At 47.7% G+C, this 22,106-nt stretch overlaps 2 protein-coding genes across 2 annotated transcripts in view; both read left to right on the forward strand.

Moving 5' to 3' along the window:
- Positions 1-22,106, forward strand: part of LOC147683144 (uncharacterized) — a 454,065-nt gene that overhangs the window by 118,299 nt on the left and 313,660 nt on the right. The gene's annotated exons all lie outside the window — the stretch shown is intronic.
- LOC147683145 (uncharacterized) lies at positions 14,164-18,701 on the forward strand. The gene is made up of 2 exons (XM_086944790.1): positions 14,164-15,663; positions 18,432-18,701. Exons 1-2 carry the CDS (start codon positions 14,164-14,166, stop codon positions 18,699-18,701), a joined length of 1,770 nt encoding a protein of 589 aa, XP_086800916.1.

Genomic DNA, 22,106 nt, shown 5'->3' on the forward strand with positions numbered 1-22,106 from the left:
AGCAGCATCTCTACCTCCATATCCGGGCCAATCAACCCAGTCTCTTCTCGTGTCCCAATTTTCTACTTGGGTCCAGTTCCATTCTGGGCCTTCGTTATAGCGAGGTGTTGGCGGGTAGAAGTAGGAGAGTCTTTTTGTATCCATCCCGTCATTTGTTGCTGACATACCCCAGGAGCAAATGTGCTCAACTGTGAGTGGGTCGTCAAAGTTGACAATACCGCAGTCTCCCAGGATTTTTTTCGGCTCCTTGCCTATCCAGGGGACTCTGCGAACCATTGAGACTCTACTAGCAGAGTACGGTGGTAAAGGTCTGTTGATAGACAACCAGTGCAATACTTTGTTTTTTAAAGACCAGCCTGGTTCTTCCGTATTTGTACTCAGCTCAGGAACCCCAGTCATAATCACCACATAGGGACTTGCTTCTGGTGGTAGATGTATTGGATGTCCACCCCTCCCCCTGGGCCTGGTGTTGGTATTTTGTACCCCTGGGGGCTTAGCTTGGTTGGGCATCTGGGTTTTAGGGGGAACTAAAGTTTTTGTTGTATCAGGGCCCTTCTTCACCACTGTGGCGGGGGGGCTTTTGTTTTACAGATGACACTTCAGTGGCGGCTTTTGTGGCTTGCGCCCCTGCCTTAGGGGTTTTGATATTCGCTTTTTGCACCACTGTTTGTATAGGACCCGTCCCCTTTTGGAATTTTGAAGTTGCAGTCAGAGCTGCTATCTGTTTTTCAATCTTTAGGAGGGTCAGTTCAATGGGTTGTATATAGATTTTAATTAATTCCCCTAATCTAGTTAGCAGTTGGTTATTTATACAGCAAATTTTGCACCCTCCACCCGTGTCGCTGTTTACACTAAGGTTTGCTATGTTCGTGGAAAGATTAATTATTTCTGTTGGTGAAGTGATTAACTCTCTCTGTGTTGGACCAACTTGTGCTGATGGCTGGATAGTGGGTAAATCTTTAGAATTAGATTGTTTCTTCGGATGATACGCTTTATGCGATTTCTTTGATTTCTTCTGTTTAGGTATCTCTCCCTCCCTTAATCCCCTGTTTGGTACTGTGATGGGTACTGTGATGGGATCCTCCCGGTTCTGGCTCGCAAAAAGAACAGGAGTTTTTTCTAACAACATAGATGATTGCGAGTCTGAAAACTCTAAAGATGCTGACAGGTCGACCGTGCTTGGCACAGTATGTGTTTCTACGTGTACTTCCTGTAGTGACCCGGGGTCCAATAGGCGTGTAGGTGTCTTAGCAACAGCAAGGGAGCCCAGCGAGGACCGTTTGGCCATGGCCAAATCCTGCGATACCCTTAGTTCTAGCAAGATTATGCCCTGGTCAATTGCCTCGTTAGCCCTAGTAATAAACTGGTCGATTGGGCCGGTTATCTGTGCTGCACCTTGTGCTGTTTTGCTTATACTACCTCTAGTTGTCATGGTGTACTTAGGGAATTCTCGAGGCTAATACAATGTACAAGAAGATGTAGAATAATATTTGTCCAATGAGGGTGGAGAAATAGGTATCGAGATATAGGTATATAGGTATCTCGGGGCAAATGTAAATAAGGTGGCCCAGTCCAGTCTTACCCGGTCTTTAACAGGCTTAAACGGGCCCGCCCTTGTCCCGGGCTTCTCCCGGGGACGCTCCTGCGCGGTCCCCGCAGCGGGCTACTATGCCAGCTTTAAAGGAAGGAGGATAGTCGGATAGTCGGGGGGGCGTGGCAAGCAGGGAGAGCGGGCCAGGTGCTGGTAATTCAATCCTGCAGGGACTCCTGGGCAACTGAGTCCCTGATCGCTCGCAGCCCTGCTGTTCGTTCTGCCTCCGGCTCCACCAACCTCAAAGTCTCTCCCCCGGGTCCAATAACAACACCTCCAACCCACGAAGCGGGACCCGCGCAGCAGGTCCGGCGAGCTGAGATGCAAGTCCAGGAAAAACGAGCAGAATCTCCACGAGGGCAAGGTCAGTAAAAATCGGCGTCCCACAGTAGACAAGAGGGCTGGGCTTTTTGTTACCCTTCGGTCGGGGGGCGTGGCAAGCAGGGAGAGCGGGCCAGGTGCTGGTAATTCAATCCTGCAGGGACTCCTGGGCAACTGAGTCCCTGACCGCTCGCAGCCCTGCTGTCCGTTCCGTCCCCGGCTCCACCAACCTCAAAGTCTCTCCCCCGGGTCCAATAACAAAACCGCCAACCCACGAAGCGGGACTCGCGCAGCGGGTCCGGCGATCTGAGATGCAAGTCCAGGAAAAACTAGCAGAATCTCCACGAGGGTAAGGTCAGTCAAAATCGGCGTCCCCTATTACTTGCATAAAGACAAGGACGTTCAGGACCTACCAAAAATCAGTTTGCAACCCACCAGTGATTCCCGACCGACAGTTAGGGAAACCTTGTTCTAAATATTGCCCATAGTCTTAAAACCTTGTCCCATGAGGGGGATTGTGCTGATCTCCCAACTAAAACAACTTTTCTTGGGGCAGTTTCTACAGTAATGTTTGACTATACCTTTATCCTTACAGACCTTGCAGTAATGCCTTCATTTTAGAGCACATGCCAGCACTGTGCACTGACTCATTCTGTCTGATGTTTCCGGTCTGTTTTACTGGTTGGGGTTGAAATCTGTTTCATTGATTTGCTCTGTGTGCACTGTGCTTACTTACTGTTCTGCTCAGAACTGCTCTCTTGTTACTGGTGCCCAGACTCATTCTCATCTTATCTGCCTTTCAGCTGCCCAGTCTATTGTGCGTCTCTTCTGCCTTTACTCTGCTGGGTCTCCCTGGGGCTGATCTCGCTCCTTCGTCGCTATTATGGGCTTGCTTCCCACAATCCGCTCCAGACGGTGGCGATTACCATTCTTGGGAACTGTTCCACCAGCAGCCACTGATATACTGTTCCTTTAGGTAATTTTGCCTGTACTTGGACCAACCCATAACGGAGTATTTGAAGCCCTTGTATTTCTAGCATGTGTTCCTGTTTGCAGTTCTTTGTTTGGTATCCACCTGCTCCTCTAAAGTATCTTTCCTCTCGAGTATCCCTACAGACTTCACACCTGCATGCTGTATCATTGGTGTTGATATTCTGTAAGTTCATCTCCTGTTGGTTCCAGTTCTGCTGAGAGCCACACCGTCCCCGACCCCTCAGGCCAAAGCCTTGTATTCTACAATTCCAGTTTGGCAAACTATTGCCTGTAACTGCAAGTAGAGGTCTGCAGTGAGGACCCAGAAGACATTTAGCACCATTTAATTATTCCCAATGTTGCTATCAGGACCAGAAATGTGGCTTCCTCACTTTATCGCCCTTACTTCAGTACCACTTGGAAAAGTGTGAAAATCTATCCGTGCACTCAGGCCTTAACTGCGGTTCGTTATAGGGCTGATTGTGAAAAGACAGCCACACCTTTCCGGTTCAATATGAACATTTGGGTGCAGGGTATTGAAAGAGCATTTGCTCCCATCTAAAAAATAAGCAGCCTGATTTCAGTGCAAAAATCCTCTGCATCTCTTCCACTTTCAAGTCTGTTTGAAAACAAGTGGTTTTCAAGGTGTCTCGTGACACCCAAAATGGTACCATTCACATGAGGTTTTAGCGAGCTTTTTGGTGGAGTGGGAGTGTTTCCAGGCCACATTTTGAGCACCACAACAATATCTTCAACCATGGTTGATTTAACTCCAGTAAAATTTTACTTTTCCTTTGCAAGCCATAAGATTGTTTCTTAACATGCGTTATTTGTTCCAAGTGAAATTATCAAAAACTTGGAAAATGCATTTAGGTCCAATATACCCAGACGTTTCAGAATATACACAGGCTTTGTTTCTTGAAATCGATCCGGCGAATCCGAATTTTGTGATTATTTGCGAACAACACTTAAGAACGTGGCCCACATAAATAGGGCAATCATCTTCACAGCTGATAGGTTTTCTGCTTTATAATTATCACAGTTAATACAGGCTGATACTGATCACACTTTGATAAAAACCGATACCTTGATGAAAGGGGGCAGTGCGGCTTTGGGAGGTCTTCAGTATTTTCGCACTGAGGCCTAGTAAATTACCTTGTACAATTGCAGCCTTCCCATTGCAATTCACAACACAAAGAAACATTGTAGGCTTGCCACCTTAATGAAAAGTCAGAGAGGTCACCTTGCCCTCCAAGTGTTTCTAAGAAATACTGTGCACTTTGGCATCACTTTCTGCCAGAGGCACTCTGAAGTGAGCATATGTTTTCTGATTATTTTTATTTAGCTTAATAAAGGGAATTAAACTGGTTTTTAAACTGCTTATTTTTTATGGCTAAATGATCTGAGGTACAAGTGTTTTTTCTTAGGATCCCATATTTCAGTCAGGTTGGGTATCCGTGTTTTTTAACTCGCATCTCTTGGTAATGGAGCTAACAAGTAAATCAACAAACCCCAAGCCTTTCCCTAAATGATCCTCCAATCCTAAGACCAAAAGAAGACTCAAGCCCTGTTGTGAGGAGTCCTCAACCTCCAGAGACCTAAGAGAGAGACTCCTCTGTTGTATAATTTAATCTGCAAGTGAAGTGGTGCAAATTGTGCACAGATGCAAACATTTCTCAACCAAAACCAGCTGCATGTACAGTATTCTTTTCTGTAAATGTCCCCACACCAATGACTTGAAAAGACACTGAATACTAGTGTGATCTAGAATTAATGCTAAAAAAAGCCTGGGTTGCCAAATGCTCAAGCTGCCTCGTCTTGAATCTTGATTCTCTCTGTTGCCTGTTCCTTCCACCTCTGCACTTCCTCTCTGTTTAGCACCTCTAGCACATAATTTTCCATTCATAATCTCTCCCTTTGTCACTGTTTTCATATTTGTATCCCTGCTTTCTCCATTTCCACCTCTTTCTTTATTGCTCTGGTCAAAGTCTAAACAAAAAAACAAACTGGCCCCCAGAAATGTGCGCCTGTGTCCACCACCTGCAACCACCCGCACAAATTAAGCACTGGTGTGCAGTCTTGTAAATCAAACTTCCACGGGGATCTGGAAGCAATTCTCTGCTCTGTTGTATATGTTCTTCCACCCTGAGGTCCCGGAAGAGGCACTGTTTTAAGTGTCCTGCTACCTAGAGGGCCTAGAAGAGACACTGTAATGCTGCTGTGAACGCTGTTCCACCCAGAGGGCCTGGAAGAATCGTGTACCCTGTTCTAAACTTTCTTCTACCCAAAGGGCCTGTAAATGTTCTTAAAGCCAGGCGTCAATTATATGATTTGCCATTCTGCATTGCATTGCTGTCTCATAGCTTCTTCGACTACAACCAGCAGCTGCTGCATCACCAGTGGCCTCATTACAAGGTCACTTCCAATGATGGAGCTCAAAACAAGATAAACACGCCAAGTCGGACTTACAAGACTCTCAGTAGCTCTGCAGATGTTTTGTTTTTCACTCAGGAAGAAATGAAGAGATACCTGAACCTGGAACTACCCATGCCAGTGGTAATTCTTCATTTATAAAGGGACCCTCACAGCCCCTCTTTTAATTCCCCTTCACTCTGCCCCTTTGAATTACAACTACCGCCAGTATCAGTAACTCCGGGAGGGGTGGAGTTTCTGGGCGTCACAACATACACTGCGCAATGAGGCCTAAGATCTGTTACAACCGAATCTGCATGTCAAGGGAGTAAGTTAGTTTGGGCGTAACACATGCATCTTGATTCCTTTTCTGGGTGTTTCACTTCATAAATGCCACATAATATTATAGCTCGATCGAAAGTCCAAACCTGTCTGGTTGCCAGAGGTGAGTGTTGATGTCAACAGTCTCACCCCTTGTAGGACTTACATGACATGTGCAGTAGAAGGGTAAGGTATAAATGACACGGCTGCAGCAGAAGGGTCTACACCCAGATTTGTTTTTGTATAGACTATTTGGATTAGTTATTCTTACTTAACTGCCAATTTATTTTGTCTCATTGCTTTATGCCATTTCTTGTGTAAACAAAAAGCACATATTGTTTGGTTTATCCCTCATGGTGTGATCACCTTCGTCTTAATAATATTTATTTGTTAATTTGTACTGTAGCAAATACCTTTTATGCTCAAATTTGATGCTGCCTGTCTTATTGGGAATGAATAAGTGAATTGATTGCTGATGGATTCAGTTGTGTAGCAAAGATTCCATGGGCCCGAATGCTGCCATTGATTCTGCCCCCCCGAACTTCACTTGGGCAAAAACAATCTATAATTGGGGTGCACAGTGCCACTCATAGCAGTGTACCCCGGTGTTACTTCATGTGCTGCACCTTTGACAGCCCCCCCCTCCCACCGGGTAGAATAGTGAGATGTCTTGCTATTGATTATGTGTTATGCAGACTAGCAGGGTTCCGGCTAGGTTTAACCGGACTGCCCGTGTTGTGCTACATTATTATTACTGCAGCAGTGGGGGTCATAGTGAAGTGAATGAACACAAGTTATTGTGGATGATAAACTCTCCTAAATATGTCAATCAGACATAATCATTTATATGTGCGATTGCACAGAACAACGTGACTCAAAAAGGAAACGGGGACAATTTCTGAGACTAGTAGGACGGGAATCCTCCTAGCTGAAATGAGCCACATTAGGGCTAATATCCCTATGAAGGAGATGGAGCCTAGGAAAAGTGATTAAGCCCAAGTCCAACCCCACATCATTGTCCATATTTGAGTAAAGTTACACTATGTTGTTTAAAATTGAAGCAACAAGCCTTGGGATTGTGCATGGAGAGAGAATGCAAATGTGTTGTAATATAGCCAGGAAGGATTAAAGACACACAAGTTTTTGGGGGAGATTTAGAAAAGTATTCCATGCCTTATTTCCGCTGCCTCAGAAAAGTAGGAGTGGTGGATGCAGTGAGGATATCCAAATGCGCTGCCCAGTCTTGAAGGATTTAGATGTTTGACTTTACCACAGTGAGACTCCGCAAAATTAATTTGGAAGCCTTTAGAAGCGTAGACCTCCTTTTTGTTAAGATATAATGAAAATGCATTAAAGCTTGAGAACCTACAACAGGAAATTACATGCCAGTAGAAGAGAGCACTAGAGAACAGTCTTAGGCTTCAGACCTATTGAGGGATGAGAGGTTTATTTGGGAAAGAGGCAATTGAAAGAGGACGGTGTTCAAGTATGTCCTGAGCATTAGGAGATCCTTCTCTAATCTTAAGGGTAGAGGAGGATAACTCAAAGAGTAGATCCTTATGAAGAAAGAGATCTCCACCAAACCTTTTGAGTCCAGGATAGTGGACGGCCAGTGCATTCAATGACATTTCCCTTAGATGTCTGGCCTCGGAGGTTTAGGTAGGAATGAAAAGCCTTGGGTGGGCTGAAGAGCAGCGGTGATTAGAGTTCCAAACTGTGCACAACCTAAAGAATTATGATTTTATTTTCCTTTGATGGGTAAACAGTAGGATGATAAGGATGGGCATCAAATTGAAGTTTTCTGTAATGCCTGTGACCCACATAATATGGCCAAAGGTGCTAGGATAACCTCTTACTTTCAACAAAACAGTTATAAAGTGGAGCTATTATAAGAACGATATTTGACCACATAGGAGAGCTCCTAAATTGGTTAAAATGTGGCTGGGGCAAAATGCTTTCTTGGTGTGAAGCAAAATAAATCGCTGGAAAAAGCAGACTTTGAAAAAAGTATTTTTAAACAAAAGTTCTTTTCTTTTCAAATTTAAGGGGTAAAAGTCAAGTTACCAAAAGGGTGAATCAGCAATACTCCATGTTTAACCAAAGCATGGGACAGATGTTTTTAATTGTAAAAAGGCTTGAGTTAACCCAACAGCAGCACATAGTCACTTGTACAAGCTAACCAGAAATAATATGCAGATGAACACCTTTTACAGACGATTCGTGTACTTGAAAGTGTTTAGAAATGGATATTCTTTTAAACTGTAAAATTTAAGGCTAAACAAACTCAGGTAGCAGAAAAAAGCTGTATTTTTATGTGATCGCAATTTTTATTTTTTTCAAAACCTAAAATGTGGCAGTTTGTCTCGTTCTTGTATACATATGCTATATTTTACAGTGGGTGAGGGAGTAGAAGCAGTACGGGGGGGGGGGGGGTCCTAGTACGTACTCGAGTACACATTGCTCGAGGGGTCCTTGCCTTGCAGTTTGATTGAGCGGGGAGAACTCCTGTAAAAGAAGACTACGGTCCTCCCTCGAAAGAGCAGGGGCAGATGGGATAGGTGCCCGGATCAGTCATCTAAACTGGAAAAGCATCTGCGAATTGATAGGGCCAGGGACAAGAAAGGTCTGTGTGGATAGACAAACCGTGGCATTAGAGCTGGCTAGGGGCTCAGGTCTTCTTTACTTTTCAGGGCTCTTCTGTCATTAAAGTGTGGTGGCTTCTAGTAGGGTTCTCTACACACCCTCACCCACAGTACAGTTAAAGAAAAAGACAAAAGGAGTTTAAACAAAATAAATGACATTTGAAATCGATATTTTTAAAACTGGCATATGTAATAATGAATAACACGTTATTACTGCAAGAGTTTGCACTCAACATGTTTAAAGTATTTTATTTTTTTACATATATTTTTTTCCTCTGCATTTAATACATAGATACTTTCCAGCACAGCATTTGTGGTTGAGGTATCATTTTTAGATGACAAAAAGAAGATCCGAGGATCAGATTATATGTGTAGAAATCAAGCTTCCCCTCGTTGTGGATAACTATAACTATTCAAACACAGTACTCCATTTGTTAAGGGGATTAAAGTTACAGGTTTTTAATTGTCTGCAATAGACAGATACCTTTAGATCTTCCATTAGAGCCTCTGGATGAGACATCAAAATTTTTATTTGTATTTGTATAGCGCTAATCCCCAACAGGTTTCTAAGAACTCATTAATCTTATAAAGAAACACAGTTTTATAGATTTGTGAAGAGACATCATCCAGAAGCGAGGCTCTACCCAAATTGAGGCTCTACCCAAATTCCTGGAGCACGAATCCATTTCAAGAATACATTTGTTAAATTCAGACAGTGAACAAGAGATATTTTCCTCCCCAAAAAGTGTGAGGTCCTCCTAGGCCTTGGGTGGACGACCGGACTCTGGGTCGCCATCCGCAGCTTCCTATACTCAGGCGTGTTCGTATCCTCAGAGAAAATGGTGGCGTGGCAGCCTATTTGGAAGTGGGGGTTGCTCGCACGCGGGAGGCTGTAGTGCTAGAGCACTCCTATGTTTTGAAACCACATGATGACCTTTGACTACCATTATTTTAATTGACTTTTGGTGTTTTATTCTACCCTAGCCTGAATGTACAACATCATTTTCCCCTGCATGTGCACGTTTCCTTGAAGATTTCTTTCGTGTAATCTTGTAGTTTCAAAGTGGGAGAGCTTTCACAGAGTAGAACAGCCTTCCCAGGAATAGAACGTGTGGGATGTGCATTTGAAAGCATCAGAGAGAGATGTGAAATGTACTGCTTGGTCTCAGAGTGCAATTTTATAAGCAGCGGTGCTCAAATGTGCATTATGTTGAACATTGGGAGATGAAGTGTGTGATGCTATAGGCAGTGGTGCACAATAGTGCATTGTGTTGTACATTGGGAAGTATTATGAAGTTCTTACTATAGGCTTTGACATGCCCTCATGTCATCTTAAATTCTGTCAGCTAGCTTGAGCTTTTCTGCGCACAGGCATGCCCTCAGATTACTCAAGTTGTTTAGGCTATTCACGTTCAGGATTGTTTTGTTTTCTGCTGGATGGAGGCTTTCGTAAGATTCGCTGGGATAATGTGTGGGAAGTGTGCTTGGTACCTTTCAGAGCAGAGATTGTTGTTGCCTGAGAAATGTGTGGAATGTACAGCTCTGTCTCGGAGTCAAAATATAGGCGCCTGGCCAGCTTCTGTCTTGACCTTGACACAAACCAGTACGGTCAGCTTGGTTTTTCGTAACAGAAGAAAGGGGGAGAGCTTTCTAAAACATTCGCCTCAGGTTGAGTAAAGGTATCAAAAGCAGGGGATCTTAGCACCCAGATGGGAGCTCACTTGTGGGGCAGACGTGTCGTCACAAGGGAACTTGGGTCCCGATCGAGAATGCTGCCTGCCTGTCAAATGGCTCATCCAGCTTGAGTGGGCAAGGATGTCGAGTGAACAATTGGTGAGGTGTTTTGTTTTTGAATATTGCCATTGTGAAGCGTGTTTCTGTGTGCACATTCAAGTCTCCAGTGGCTATGATTGTCATTGTGATGTGAGAGTTTCTGTGTGCACATTCAAGTCTCCATTGGCTATAATCATCTGAGGTCTTTTCTTTGAGTATTGACTTTGTGATGTGTGAGTGTCTGTGTGCGCATCCAAGTCATCTGATGTATTTAGTGGATGTATCTTTCTGATTTCTTGCAGCGGACGTCGAGCATAATCTGCTTGTGTTTCATTCCATATCATTATCTGCTTGCATCTTATTTCATGTATATTCCATGCATATTATATATAAATATATATATATATATTTTTTAATTATATTATATATATATATATATGTACTTTTGAATGTTGTCCATTTGACATCTGGGAAAGCCTTTCTGTTAGAGAGCATTGCATTAATAAAACCCCAAGCCTTATACTCAATACGGTCTTTGATGTGTCTCCATTTATAAAGTGAAATCCCTTTCCAGGTGGTGTTGTGTTGTTTTTATTGATTCTTCGTGTTTGAGCCTCTGAGTGGGAGGATGGTATACTCTATTACCTGGTAGTGCAAAGCAATACAGAGGCCATAAAGATCCAGTCAGTACTCCCGTTATCCCTGACCGGATGGTCAGCTATCTTTAAGATGGTGTCCCAGCCCAGACTCCTATATCAACTAAAAAGGGATTCCAGAAATGGGATCTCATCTGTATGTCAACCTTGGGGAATGTGATGCACTGCACAGTCCCTACAGACCGAGTATCAACTAAGTATGGGCGAATTTTGCGAATCTCGCGTTCGCGAATTTTGCGGATTTGCGAATTCGCAATCCGCAAAATCCGCGAATTCTGGCGAATTTGCGGATTTTTTTTTGTGTGTTCGCAAGTGTTTCTGCCAGTTCGCGAGGATTTGGTACTAGTTCGCAATTGCGAACTTACTTGTCGGCTCGCAACGGTCGCGACTATGTTGTTTCTACGTCTGGTTCATCATCACAGCCTCCCAGCACCCTCTGTTTCACCACTGGCACCCTCTCTTTGACCCATGCCACCCTCTGTTACATCAATGCCACCCTCTGGTTCATCATCACTGTAGAAGATGGGGGGGAAAAGCAAGCCCACCTGCCCTGCTTGAACTGACATGAATTAATTTGGGGTTAGTTTATTAACAACACCTGCCCTGCCCCAACTGACAATAATGAATTAGGGGCTAATTAATGTGTCACTGAATTTGAAGTTCCAGCCTGGCACCTGCTTGTCTGCTCCCTTAGCTGTAAATCAGGACCTTTGTGGCATACAGTTAAGGTCAGAGCAGGGTCACACAATAGTTGCAAGCAGGCAACCGAATTCTGGAGGGCCCCCTCAGGAAGCACTACAGGGAATCGTTACAAATCATGAGGTTGACCTTTTGCACCTGCTCATTGATTTTGCTTTTGCAAAAATCGTTTTTCGGTTTTTTCGCGCTATTCGCGGGGCGCGGCGTCGTGCGAAACCGACCGCGGAAGCCGCCAATTCGTGCGAATGAGCTTTTTATTTTTTTGCGGCTTGTTGTTTCGCGAGTTTTTTTGCAGTATTCGCGAGCCGCTTGCAGCGCAACACGCAAATTTACCCCAAGGTCGAGTACGGGCGCGGCCATTTTGTTTGCGTGACGTATTTCCGTTTCCGCCCGCTATGTATAATCTCGCGCAGTAAGCGCATTACGAGTAGAAGTTCGCACGAGATCGCGAGGAAAATCTCGCCCGAACTTACTTTCGCGCTCGTGAACGGACGCCGGCCATCTTGTTTTTCATTCATTTCCTGTGTCTGGGCATGGTGTTTAATCCTCTTGCTATCTTTGCCATCCTTTGCTTGTTTTCAGTTTTTTTTTTTAACGATTTTGCTTCTTATCTATCCCTCTCTTTTCCTAGCTGTATATTTTTGTCTTTTCTGCTATTTTTCTTTATTTTTAAACTACTTTTTTAAACTCTTTTCTTTTCTTCTTCCCTATCCTATTCCTTCTTAATTTTCTACTTCCTACCTTACCTGCCCAGACCATGGTGAAGCCAGGCGCCGTGAAGCTGCCCAGGCACTTGAGGGAGGCAGCGGCGGCGGGGAGGAGGAGTCCTGGACCCCGTGCCAGGACACCATGCGGTCGATTGAGGGGGGAGCAGGTGATGCGACGGGAGATCTTCAGCCCGGAGGAAGTGGGCGCGCTGGTCTACTTCGTCCAGCGCCGCCTGCCCAGGACCATCGCGGGAGGCGGCAGGATCGCGGCCGGCGGCTACAACATGCGGGAGCGCCGGAAGCGGTGGGAGAAGGTGTGCTGGGCCATATCCCACCTCTACGGGGTCCAGCGCACCTACAGCCAGGTCACCCATCGCTGGACGGACCTCCTGGACCGGGAGCGCGACCTGCTGGACCAGCTCGGCTTGGAGATCCCCGGGCTTGGTGAGTAGTAGTAGCCATTTCATCACTCACTACTATGATGTTTTCTCCTGCTCTGTGTTGTTGTATTGCAAATATTTGTTTTTTACATGGAGCAAGCCAATAATGCCGCTGATGACGATTACATTGTAGTTAAATTATATTTCAAAATCTTCTGTGCATTTCAGGTGCACTGCTCTCCTTCTCAGTGGCGTTGCTACTATGCTTATTTGTTTTCTATTTTGTGGTCTCATTGGCCTGAGTAACTATTATGTATGAGTGTACTTTACAGAACTGCGTAATGCTAGACACTAGGGGGCAGATTACATTTACAAGCCCCTTGCGCCACGTTTACGTTGCCTTGCGTGACGCAACAGCGGCGTAAACGTGCCGCATCCCTGCGAGTCATTTACAGCATGACGCATCTAGGGAGATGCGTCACGTTATAAAGCCATGGGCCTGCACCACAATGGGTGCGTTCCTAGTACGCAGGGTGGGCGGTCCGGCGGCTGTGCGCCTCGCAAAATTGCCTGCGTGAAATCTACAAGATTTAACACAGGCACTTCTGCGACGCTGCTACGTCAATTCAATTCCTTATGCCTGCTTGAAGCAGGCGAAAGGACTGACACAGCATGTTAAGTATTGGGTGGCTGTGATACGGCGTCCTCACATACCCGTCATACACCACGGTATTGCAGTCCTTCCCGTACGACAGAGAACCCGGCCAGAGCGTCCATAGTAGCAACCCAACCCACCAAATGTCCAACCCTCTGTCCTCTGTTCCAGGACCCAATCCGGAACGGCGGAAACACGGAAGCACTACCTCCTGACCCCGGAAGTACCTCCCCCTCACGTGACCCGGACACTAGAAATATCGGAACCAGGAAACAGTCCGGCGTCGGATTGAGCTTGTGGCAGGAGACCCCGACCGGAGCGGCGAAGGAGAGGACGACCGAAGAGGAAGAGGACTGGTCCGAAGATTGGTGGAGTCCACCGGAGGTTGCTGGGGAGCGGCCGCAACTCAACTTGGAGAGTTGCGGCGGAGCGGGTGAGTGAAACGGAACCCCTCCGATAGCACATTAGGTGCAGTGTAAATACCTCCTTTCTGTATAGTTGAACTACCCCTTTAGGCTCACGTCGTCACTCGTAGCACTGTGTAAATATTGTGAAGCACTCCTCCACTTTGTAAATAAACCCTCTAATCCTCACGTCCCACCACCCAACACCCCTACTGCTTCTCGATACCCAGCTTGTGTCTGTCCCTACCCCGACCCTACCGTCCCCTCCTCACTTTCGTCTTCTTACCCCACACACTCCCCGGTGCTGGTAACAGGGATTCGACGAGAGAAGTCCGGCAGGACTAATGGCTCCTTTCTTTTCTTTGTTTTCCTCCCGGTACCTCCGAGGACCTCCCCAAGATCAGAAGACCCGGAGAGCCCGCTGACAGCGTTACCGGACCTGGACCCTTCTTCCACCCGTGGAGCTGTGCCTTTCATTTCTGGAACATTGACTCTTGATAATCACCCTGTTGTGAGCAAACGTACGGAAATAAATCAAACATTGCCCACTATATACGGCCTCCGCGCTTGGTATTCCGGTCCGCCACACCCCCACGCACACAGTTGGTGTCAGAAGTGGGATCCGGAGGCATGGAGGCCGTCGTACAGAAAATGGCCGAGTCCCAAGAGATGTTGGGAAAGCTAATGGAGAAGTTTTTGAAAACCGCTGAGGAAGACAGGGGGCAACTGCATGACGTCCTCAAGGGCCAAGGGGATGCCCACGACCAGGCCATGGGTAAATTAACGGACGTCCTCGGCCAACAGCAACAACGACCCATAACCTCCCTCCCATCAGTGGTCTTACAAAAGTATGTTCCTGGCGACGATCTGGACTACTTTTTTACGAACTTTGAAAGACTAGCGCAGGCCGCCTCCTGGCCAGCAGATCGATGGGGGCAATATTTGGGGCCGCTACTGACCGGAGACCTCCAAGCGGCGTATCAGCAAGCCAATATACAGGGCAACACACCCTATGCTGACATCAAGAAGTGTATCCTCGAGAGGCTAGGCATAGATGACGAGACCTATAGAGTGAAGCTACGCCAAGCCAAGGAAGGGCCACAAGAAACCCCCAGGGCTCTGTCCTTCCGGATTAAAGATCTCGCCAATCGCTGGTTACGTCCTGACACCTCCACCAAAGACGATATCCTAGCAAAAGTGTATTTGGAGCAATTCCTGGCATCCCTACATCCGGCCACTCAAAAATGGGTACGACAACATGCACGTCTCACCCTCGACAGCGCGGTAGAGATCGCGAGTGCATACAGTCGAGCCCAAGAAACACCCAGGGGCAGAGACGAACATCCCCACCGAGCGCATATAAATACAGTCAGACCCCACCGACCCCCCCCTCCACGGAAAGCGGAGCCGCCTTCCCTGTTGCCACCACCGCTCATATACAGACCACCCAATCCGGGTCCACAGTGTTACAACTGCGGCGGCTATGGACATATAGCACGTGTATGTCCACAGAAAGACGAACCCATGGAGATAGGCCTGGTACAGAACTATGTGTGTGCAACACCCGGAAAGAAGCCCCCACCGTTCCGTTGTCCCGTGTATGTAGACGGACATCCACTCCTGGCTTTGGCTGACACGGGCTGTCGCCAGAGCGTTCTACGGCCCCAGGACCTACCGACCCCACCAAGATCACCCACAGGAACCGTCGCCATCCAGTGTGTACACGGAGACACTAAAAAGTACCCAACCACCCAGGTGCGAGTACGGCACCCAGCTGATCCCGGAACTGAACTCACTGTGGGTCTGATACCGAACCTTCCTGAGCAAGTGATCCTAGGGAGTGACTATGCTGGTCTCCCTAAATTAGTGCAGGACACTACAGACTCCCTGAACCACTGGTGGGAAGAAGCACCCTTTTCCGGGGAACAACCGCTTGCTGAAGATCCGACCAAACCCCGGAAATCCCGTAACCAGAAGAGGAAAGAGAAGCGAAACCACACCACCGCCTACCCGGTGGTCCCTGATGTCCATCCCTGGCAAACGGATAGGGAATTCCGGGCGTCGCAACAAGAAGATCCTATCCTACAAGAGGCCTGGGGAAGGGCCTTAGACCAGGAAGACCCCCTTCACGTATGTCCCTATTTCTTTAAAAAGAACGGACTACTGTATAGGAAAGGGAACCCAAACCAACCACCCCAGCTATTGATCCCCGGACCCTTTAGAGAGAAGGTACTCTTCCTTGCCCACAGCCATCTCCTAGGGGGTCACTTCAGCGACGAAAAAACCAGTCTGTCCATCCTGGAGAAGTTTTATTGGCCAGGAGTACATCAAGAGGTCAGACAATATTGTAGAGAGTGCCCGGTATGTCAGAGGAACAGTAGATATCGTCCTCCCAGGGCTCCCTTACTCCCTCTACCCCTCATTGACATCCCCTTCACCCGGGTGGGAATGGACATCATAGGCCCCTTACTTCCCTCCCGCAGTGGCTGCCGATATGCCCTGGTTTTGGTGGACTACGCCACCCGCTTCCCTGAGGCAGTGCCCTTACGCCAACCTACAACGCAGACCATAGCTAAAGCCCTCATCTCCATATTCTCGCGAGTAGGGTTTCCCAGAGAGATCCTTACGGATCAGGGCACTCCGTTCGTTTCATCCCTAATGAAACAAGTATGTTCAAACCTAGGCATAAAACAGATCCGCACTTCCGCCTACCACCCCCAGACAGACGGGCTGGTAGAGCGATACAATGCCACCCTGAAGTTAACACTGAAGAAAATGTTGGCCTTAGAGGCAAAGAGGTGGGAGGAGATGCTGCCGTTGGCCTTGTTTGCCATTCGCTGCAAAACTCAGAGTAGCACAGGATATTCTCCGTATGAGTTGCTGTACGGTCGACCACCCCGCACCCTTCTTGACATGGCCCAAGAAGCATGGGAGACCGAACCTGACAGAACCCGACCCCTGCCAGAATATGTCGAAAACCTAAAAACCCATCTCGCACAGCTGCGTGATATTGTCCGCCAGAATATGGAGAACGCACAAGCCAGCCAGAAACGGCAATATGATAAGGGTACCAAGCCTCGCTCCTTTAACAATGGGGATCTAGTTCTTCTGATGAGGCCATCATCAGACCACAAACTGTTAGGGCAGTGGCAAGGACCCTATGCGATTCTTCGCCAAGTGACTCCGGTCACCTACGAAGTGGAACTCGACCCCGTTCGAGGCACCACACAGGTGTACCATATCAACCTTCTAAAAAAATGGGAGGGACCCCGACCCGTCCTATCCACCACCGATATGCCAACCCCTCTCTTATTTGAATCATGTTTCGACCCCGAAATGACCGGAGAGCAGAGACAGAGTCTCCGGGAGGCCTTACAACCCCTACAGAGAGTGTTTTCCTCCTCACCAGGTCACACGACAATCACAGAACACAGCATACACACAGAGCCCGGAAAGATTGTACGGCTACGACCCTACAGGGTCCCTGAAGCCCGTAGGAACGTGATCCGACAAGAAACCGAACTAATGTTGGGTATGGGGATCATTGAGCCTTCCATCAGTGAATGGAATTCCCCCATAGTTCTAGTGCCTAAACCTGACGGGTCCGTCAGGTTTTGCATAGATTTCAGAGAGGTAAATAAAATATCTACCTTCGACACTTATCCCCTTCCGCGGGTCGATGAGATGGTCGAGAGCATAGGGAAAGCCCGATACATATCCACGTTAGACCTCTGCAAAGGCTACTGGCAGATCCCACTAAGAGCACAGGACCGAAAGAAAACTGCCTTTTCTACCCCAGACGGCTTATTTCAATTCACGGTGTTACCTTTTGGGTTACACGGGGCACCCGCCACCTTCCAAAGGGCGATGAACCGAGTATTAAGACCACACTCAGGGTATGCCGGGGCCTACCTCGACGATATTGTTATCTATAGCAATAGTTGGGCAGAACACCTCGATCACCTCAGCAAAGTTGTTGGGTCATTGGGCTCTTTTGGGTTCACCATCAATCCTGCAAAGACCACTTTAGCGGCTACATCGGTGAAGTACTTGGGTTACCTCTTAGGTGAGGGAGTGATACGTCCACAGGCCAAGAAGGTTGAGGCCATTCAATCCATTCCATTCCCCAGTCCCGAAAGGATCTCCGGGCTTTCTTAGGCCTACTAGGTTATTACCGTAGGTTCATACCCAATTATTCCCAGACTGCAGCTCCCCTCACTGATCTCTTAAGGAAGTCCACAAAAACAGAAACCCTCCTAAAGAATCCCAACCCTGTTCTACTGTTAGCCTTCTCTCGACTCAAAGCAGCATTAACCTCCAAACCTGTATTGGTCAGTCCGGATTATTCACGGACCTTCCTCCTACAGACAGACGCCTCGGACCAGGGTCTAGGGGCGGTCCTTTCGCAGAAAGACGAACATGGGAACGAGAACCCCATTTTGTACCTGAGCCGTAAACTGTATCCCCGTGAAACCAGCTATGCTGTTGTAGAGAAGGAAGCTTTGGCCATTAAATGGGCGGTGGAAAGCCTAAGGTATTATCTGGAAGGGAGAGAGTTTGTCATCTATACGGACCACGCCCCTCTGGAGTGGATGGCCCGTAATAAAGGACATAACGATCGGGTCCTCCGGTGGTTCTTAGCCCTGCAACCATACAGATTTCGGACATTGCATCGTAAAGGGACTGAACAGGGCAATGCCGATTACCTCTCCCGTTATCCCATGTCCCAAACCCGTACTAGAAAGACAGCTAGGGGAAGGGGATGTGATACGGCGTCCTCACATACCCGTCATACACCACGGTATTGCAGTCCTTCCCGTACGACAGAGAACCCGGCCAGAGCGTCCATAGTAGCAACCCAACCCACCAAATGTCCAACCCTCTGTCCTCTGTTCCAGGACCCAATCCGGAACGGCGGAAACACGGAAGCACTACCTCCTGACCCCGGAAGTACCTCCCCCTCACGTGACCCGGACACTAGAAATATCGGAACCAGGAAACAGTCCGGCGTCGGATTGAGCTTGTGGCAGGAGACCCCGACCGGAGCGGCGAAGGAGAGGACGACCGAAGAGGAAGAGGACTGGTCCGAAGATTGGTGGAGTCCACCGGAGGTTGCTGGGGAGCGGCCGCAACTCAACTTGGAGAGTTGCGGCGGAGCGGGTGAGTGAAACGGAACCCCTCCGATAGCACATTAGGTGCAGTGTAAATACCTCCTTTCTGTATAGTTGAACTACCCCTTTAGGCTCACGTCGTCACTCGTAGCACTGTGTAAATATTGTGAAGCACTCCTCCACTTTGTAAATAAACCCTCTAATCCTCACGTCCCACCACCCAACACCCCTACTGCTTCTCGATACCCAGCTTGTGTCTGTCCCTACCCCGACCCTACCGTCCCCTCCTCACTTTCGTCTTCTTACCCCACACACTCCCCGGTGCTGGTAACAGGGATTCGACGAGAGAAGTCCGGCAGGACTAACGGCTCCTTTCTTTTCTTTGTTTTCCTCCCGGTACCTCCGAGGACCTCCCCAAGATCAGAAGACCCGGAGAGCCCGCTGACAGCGTTACCGGACCTGGACCCTTCTTCCACCCGTGGAGCTGTGCCTTTCATTTCTGGAACATTGACTCTTGATAATCACCCTGTTGTGAGCAAACGTACGGAAATAAATCAAACATTGCCCACTATATACGGCCTCCGCGCTTGGTATTCCGGTCCGCCACACCCCCACGCACACAGTGGCCCTGAGCATTACTGGAGTTGCATTGCGTTGGCGACGTGACTCCAGCGATGCGCCGCTCTTACGTGATGAGATGCGTCACGCAAGTGCCTACCCTTGCGCCACGGCGCGCCGCATTGTAAATGAGGCGCATCTGATGGTTGCAAGGGTAGTTTTGCGTGACGCATTTGATCTGGCGCATCTCTGGAGATGCGCCAGAACGCGTAAGTAAGTATGCCACTAAGGGGCAGAATTGCAATTACCGTCGCATCCCTGCAAAGTAGCAGGGATGCGCCATTAATTGTGCGGCCCGCTACCACCACCAAACATGGTGCGCCGTATTTGCAATGCGGCGCACCATGGGCCCAAAACGTCACCGAAGCTTTACTGCTGGAGTTGCGTCGCAACGATGGCGCAGCTCCAGCAATGCTCTGGGGTACCCTATCTCCCCAATGCTGGGTCAAGCCGTACGTCTGCTTCAAGCAGGTGCAGGGTTTGTGTGACGCATCATTGTCCTAAAGGTGACTGATTGAAATTTTGTAGATTTCCCTCAGCCACTTTTAGGATGTGTTCCAGCGCAGGAATGCCCTCCCTTGCGCCGGAACGCCCCCTGATGGCGCAGGGCTTTATAACAGGATGCATCTCCCAAATGCGTGACATTGTTATAATATTATATGCCGCACTATGGCGCCTCTTTTGTTTAGCTGCTGCGTCACAAAAGTCACGCAAGAACGGAGCAAAAGAGCCGCAAGGGGCTTAAATCTGCCCCTTCCTTTGTACCCCTGACAATAAGAAAAATAGTGGCGGTGGATTGATAGTTTGACTATTGAAATGACTGGTTATGTAGCAGGCAACTGTTAGTGTTGTCACTGATCTGACTGAAATCACAATGGAGTTTGTCTGTCACTTTGCGTCTTGCCTGCGGACTGCTGCCTGCCAGTCCTAGGTGAACCTTTCAGTACTTTGTTTAGTGAGTTACGTGACTTTAGAAGTCGCAGGTCCGCAAATCAATGAAAACTAACCCTAATCAATGTTATTTCGCGGAAATATTTTGTTATTGTTGTTTTGAAATGTTTGATTTGGTTGACATTGACAAGCAACAATCATCCATGTTTTCTGTTCTTTCTTTCATGTTGTACGTCAGCTCCCCCCAGGGGCGAGGTGAGGACACAGGAGCAGCAGGTGGCGGATGCTGTTGAACAGGGCCAGGATCGGGCAGGCGAGGGCTCCTTTGCTGGCCCCAGTAAGTTTTCATTTTAGACTAGTACCTATTTTTCCTAGCGTTCCTCATTTGATTTTTTCAAAATCGTCTTTGATCTACTTGTAGACTGTATCTAAATTCTTATCCTGCCTCTACTATGACTCCCTGTGGTATTACTAGATTATTCTTATTAGTCTGTCTGTGTAGCTAACTAAGATTGCACGGTTGGCGAAACTCCCATTCTAGTCAGCAATAGCTCTATCAACTTAGTGCAGTCCTCTGGGATTGTCCATAATGTCTTTTGAAGTGTTCTATCTGGACTCATGCTTGCAAAAATTGCAAAACCTTTCGCTCAGTCACTCTAGTCTGGACAAAAAAACACTGAGTCTATTTAAGTTTAAAAGCTTTATTAAAAGTAAACACATTTATTAAAATTAAGTCATAATAAAACTAAACGTTTAACTGATAATGGAAAAGTGGTTAGTGCTGACGATTAATTGAAGACATTTCTTGTGGTCGAGCCGAGCTCTCACCTGGTTTCAACTTGATCTTGTTGTTAGAAGTCCATCTTCTGTCTGTGTGGAGAAAAATGGTGCGTGTTAAAAAACCAGCCTTCATCAGTTGTGCCAAAAAGTGCAGCAAGACAACCTTCCCTGGAAAAAGAGACATTTTTTTTTAACTTTAAAGTAGACAGTCACAAATTACATTGTTTTCACATGTCTTCATTCCTAGACCAAATACTAGTGAGTGCTTTATTCTAACATTCTTACATGTACTTTGTAGGTGGAACATCTGGTGGCGGGGCCAGCGTGGAGGTGGTGGTGCTCGACACGGAGGCGGAGGGCAATTCTTCAGGGGAGGAGGCGGCGGCTGTGAGAGTTGAGACGGTGGTGGTGGCGGCCAGAGGTAAGCTCTTATATATTCCTTACTTATTGAGATTGAAGACGTGGCTGGGAAGGCAAGAATATGAGATGCATGGCTGGGTGAATGATGAAGCAATGATGGGTGGAAGGACAACAGCCTGGGTGGGTGACACAGAAACTGTATGTGTCCATATACCTGGATCATGCTACTATCTGACTCTTAGATAGCATATGTGTATCTAGAGCAGGGGTACTCATAGTACGGCCCGCGTGCCGGTGGTGGCCCGGCAAGCCTTTCTTGGCGGTGCGCAGACCTTGCAGACAATCACTGCTCCCCCGGCCCCCACAGAGCAGAGGCTTTGTTGTATTTCACCTGTTAGCGCCCCTGCATCTCCACTCTGACAATCACTGCTCCCCCGGCCCCCACAGAGCAGAGTGGAGATGCAGGGCCACAAAGAGGTGAAATAGAACAAAGCCTCTGCTCTGTGGGGCCGGGCAAGCAGTGATTGTCAGGGTGGAGATGCAGGGGCGCTACAACAAACAAAGCCTCAATAATATGTTAATGGTCTTTTAAAGACATGTTAAGTACTTTGGTGTGGTTGTCTGTGTGTGCGCGTTGAGGAAGCGGTCTCAGCCCGGGCTGAAGGCTGACACAGACAGACACACACACAGTGAGATGACAGAGGGGGAGGGAGAGGGAGGGCAGGAGGGAGAGCAGGAGGGAGAGAGATGTATGTAAATGCTGGGTCTGGTGGCTCAGTGGATGAAGGCATCTGCTGCAGAGACCTGTGTGCA

The sequence above is a fragment of the Lissotriton vulgaris genome, chromosome 11, assembly GCF_964263255.1.
Source record: "Lissotriton vulgaris chromosome 11, aLisVul1.2, whole genome shotgun sequence".
NCBI lineage: Eukaryota > Metazoa > Chordata > Amphibia > Caudata > Salamandridae > Lissotriton > Lissotriton vulgaris.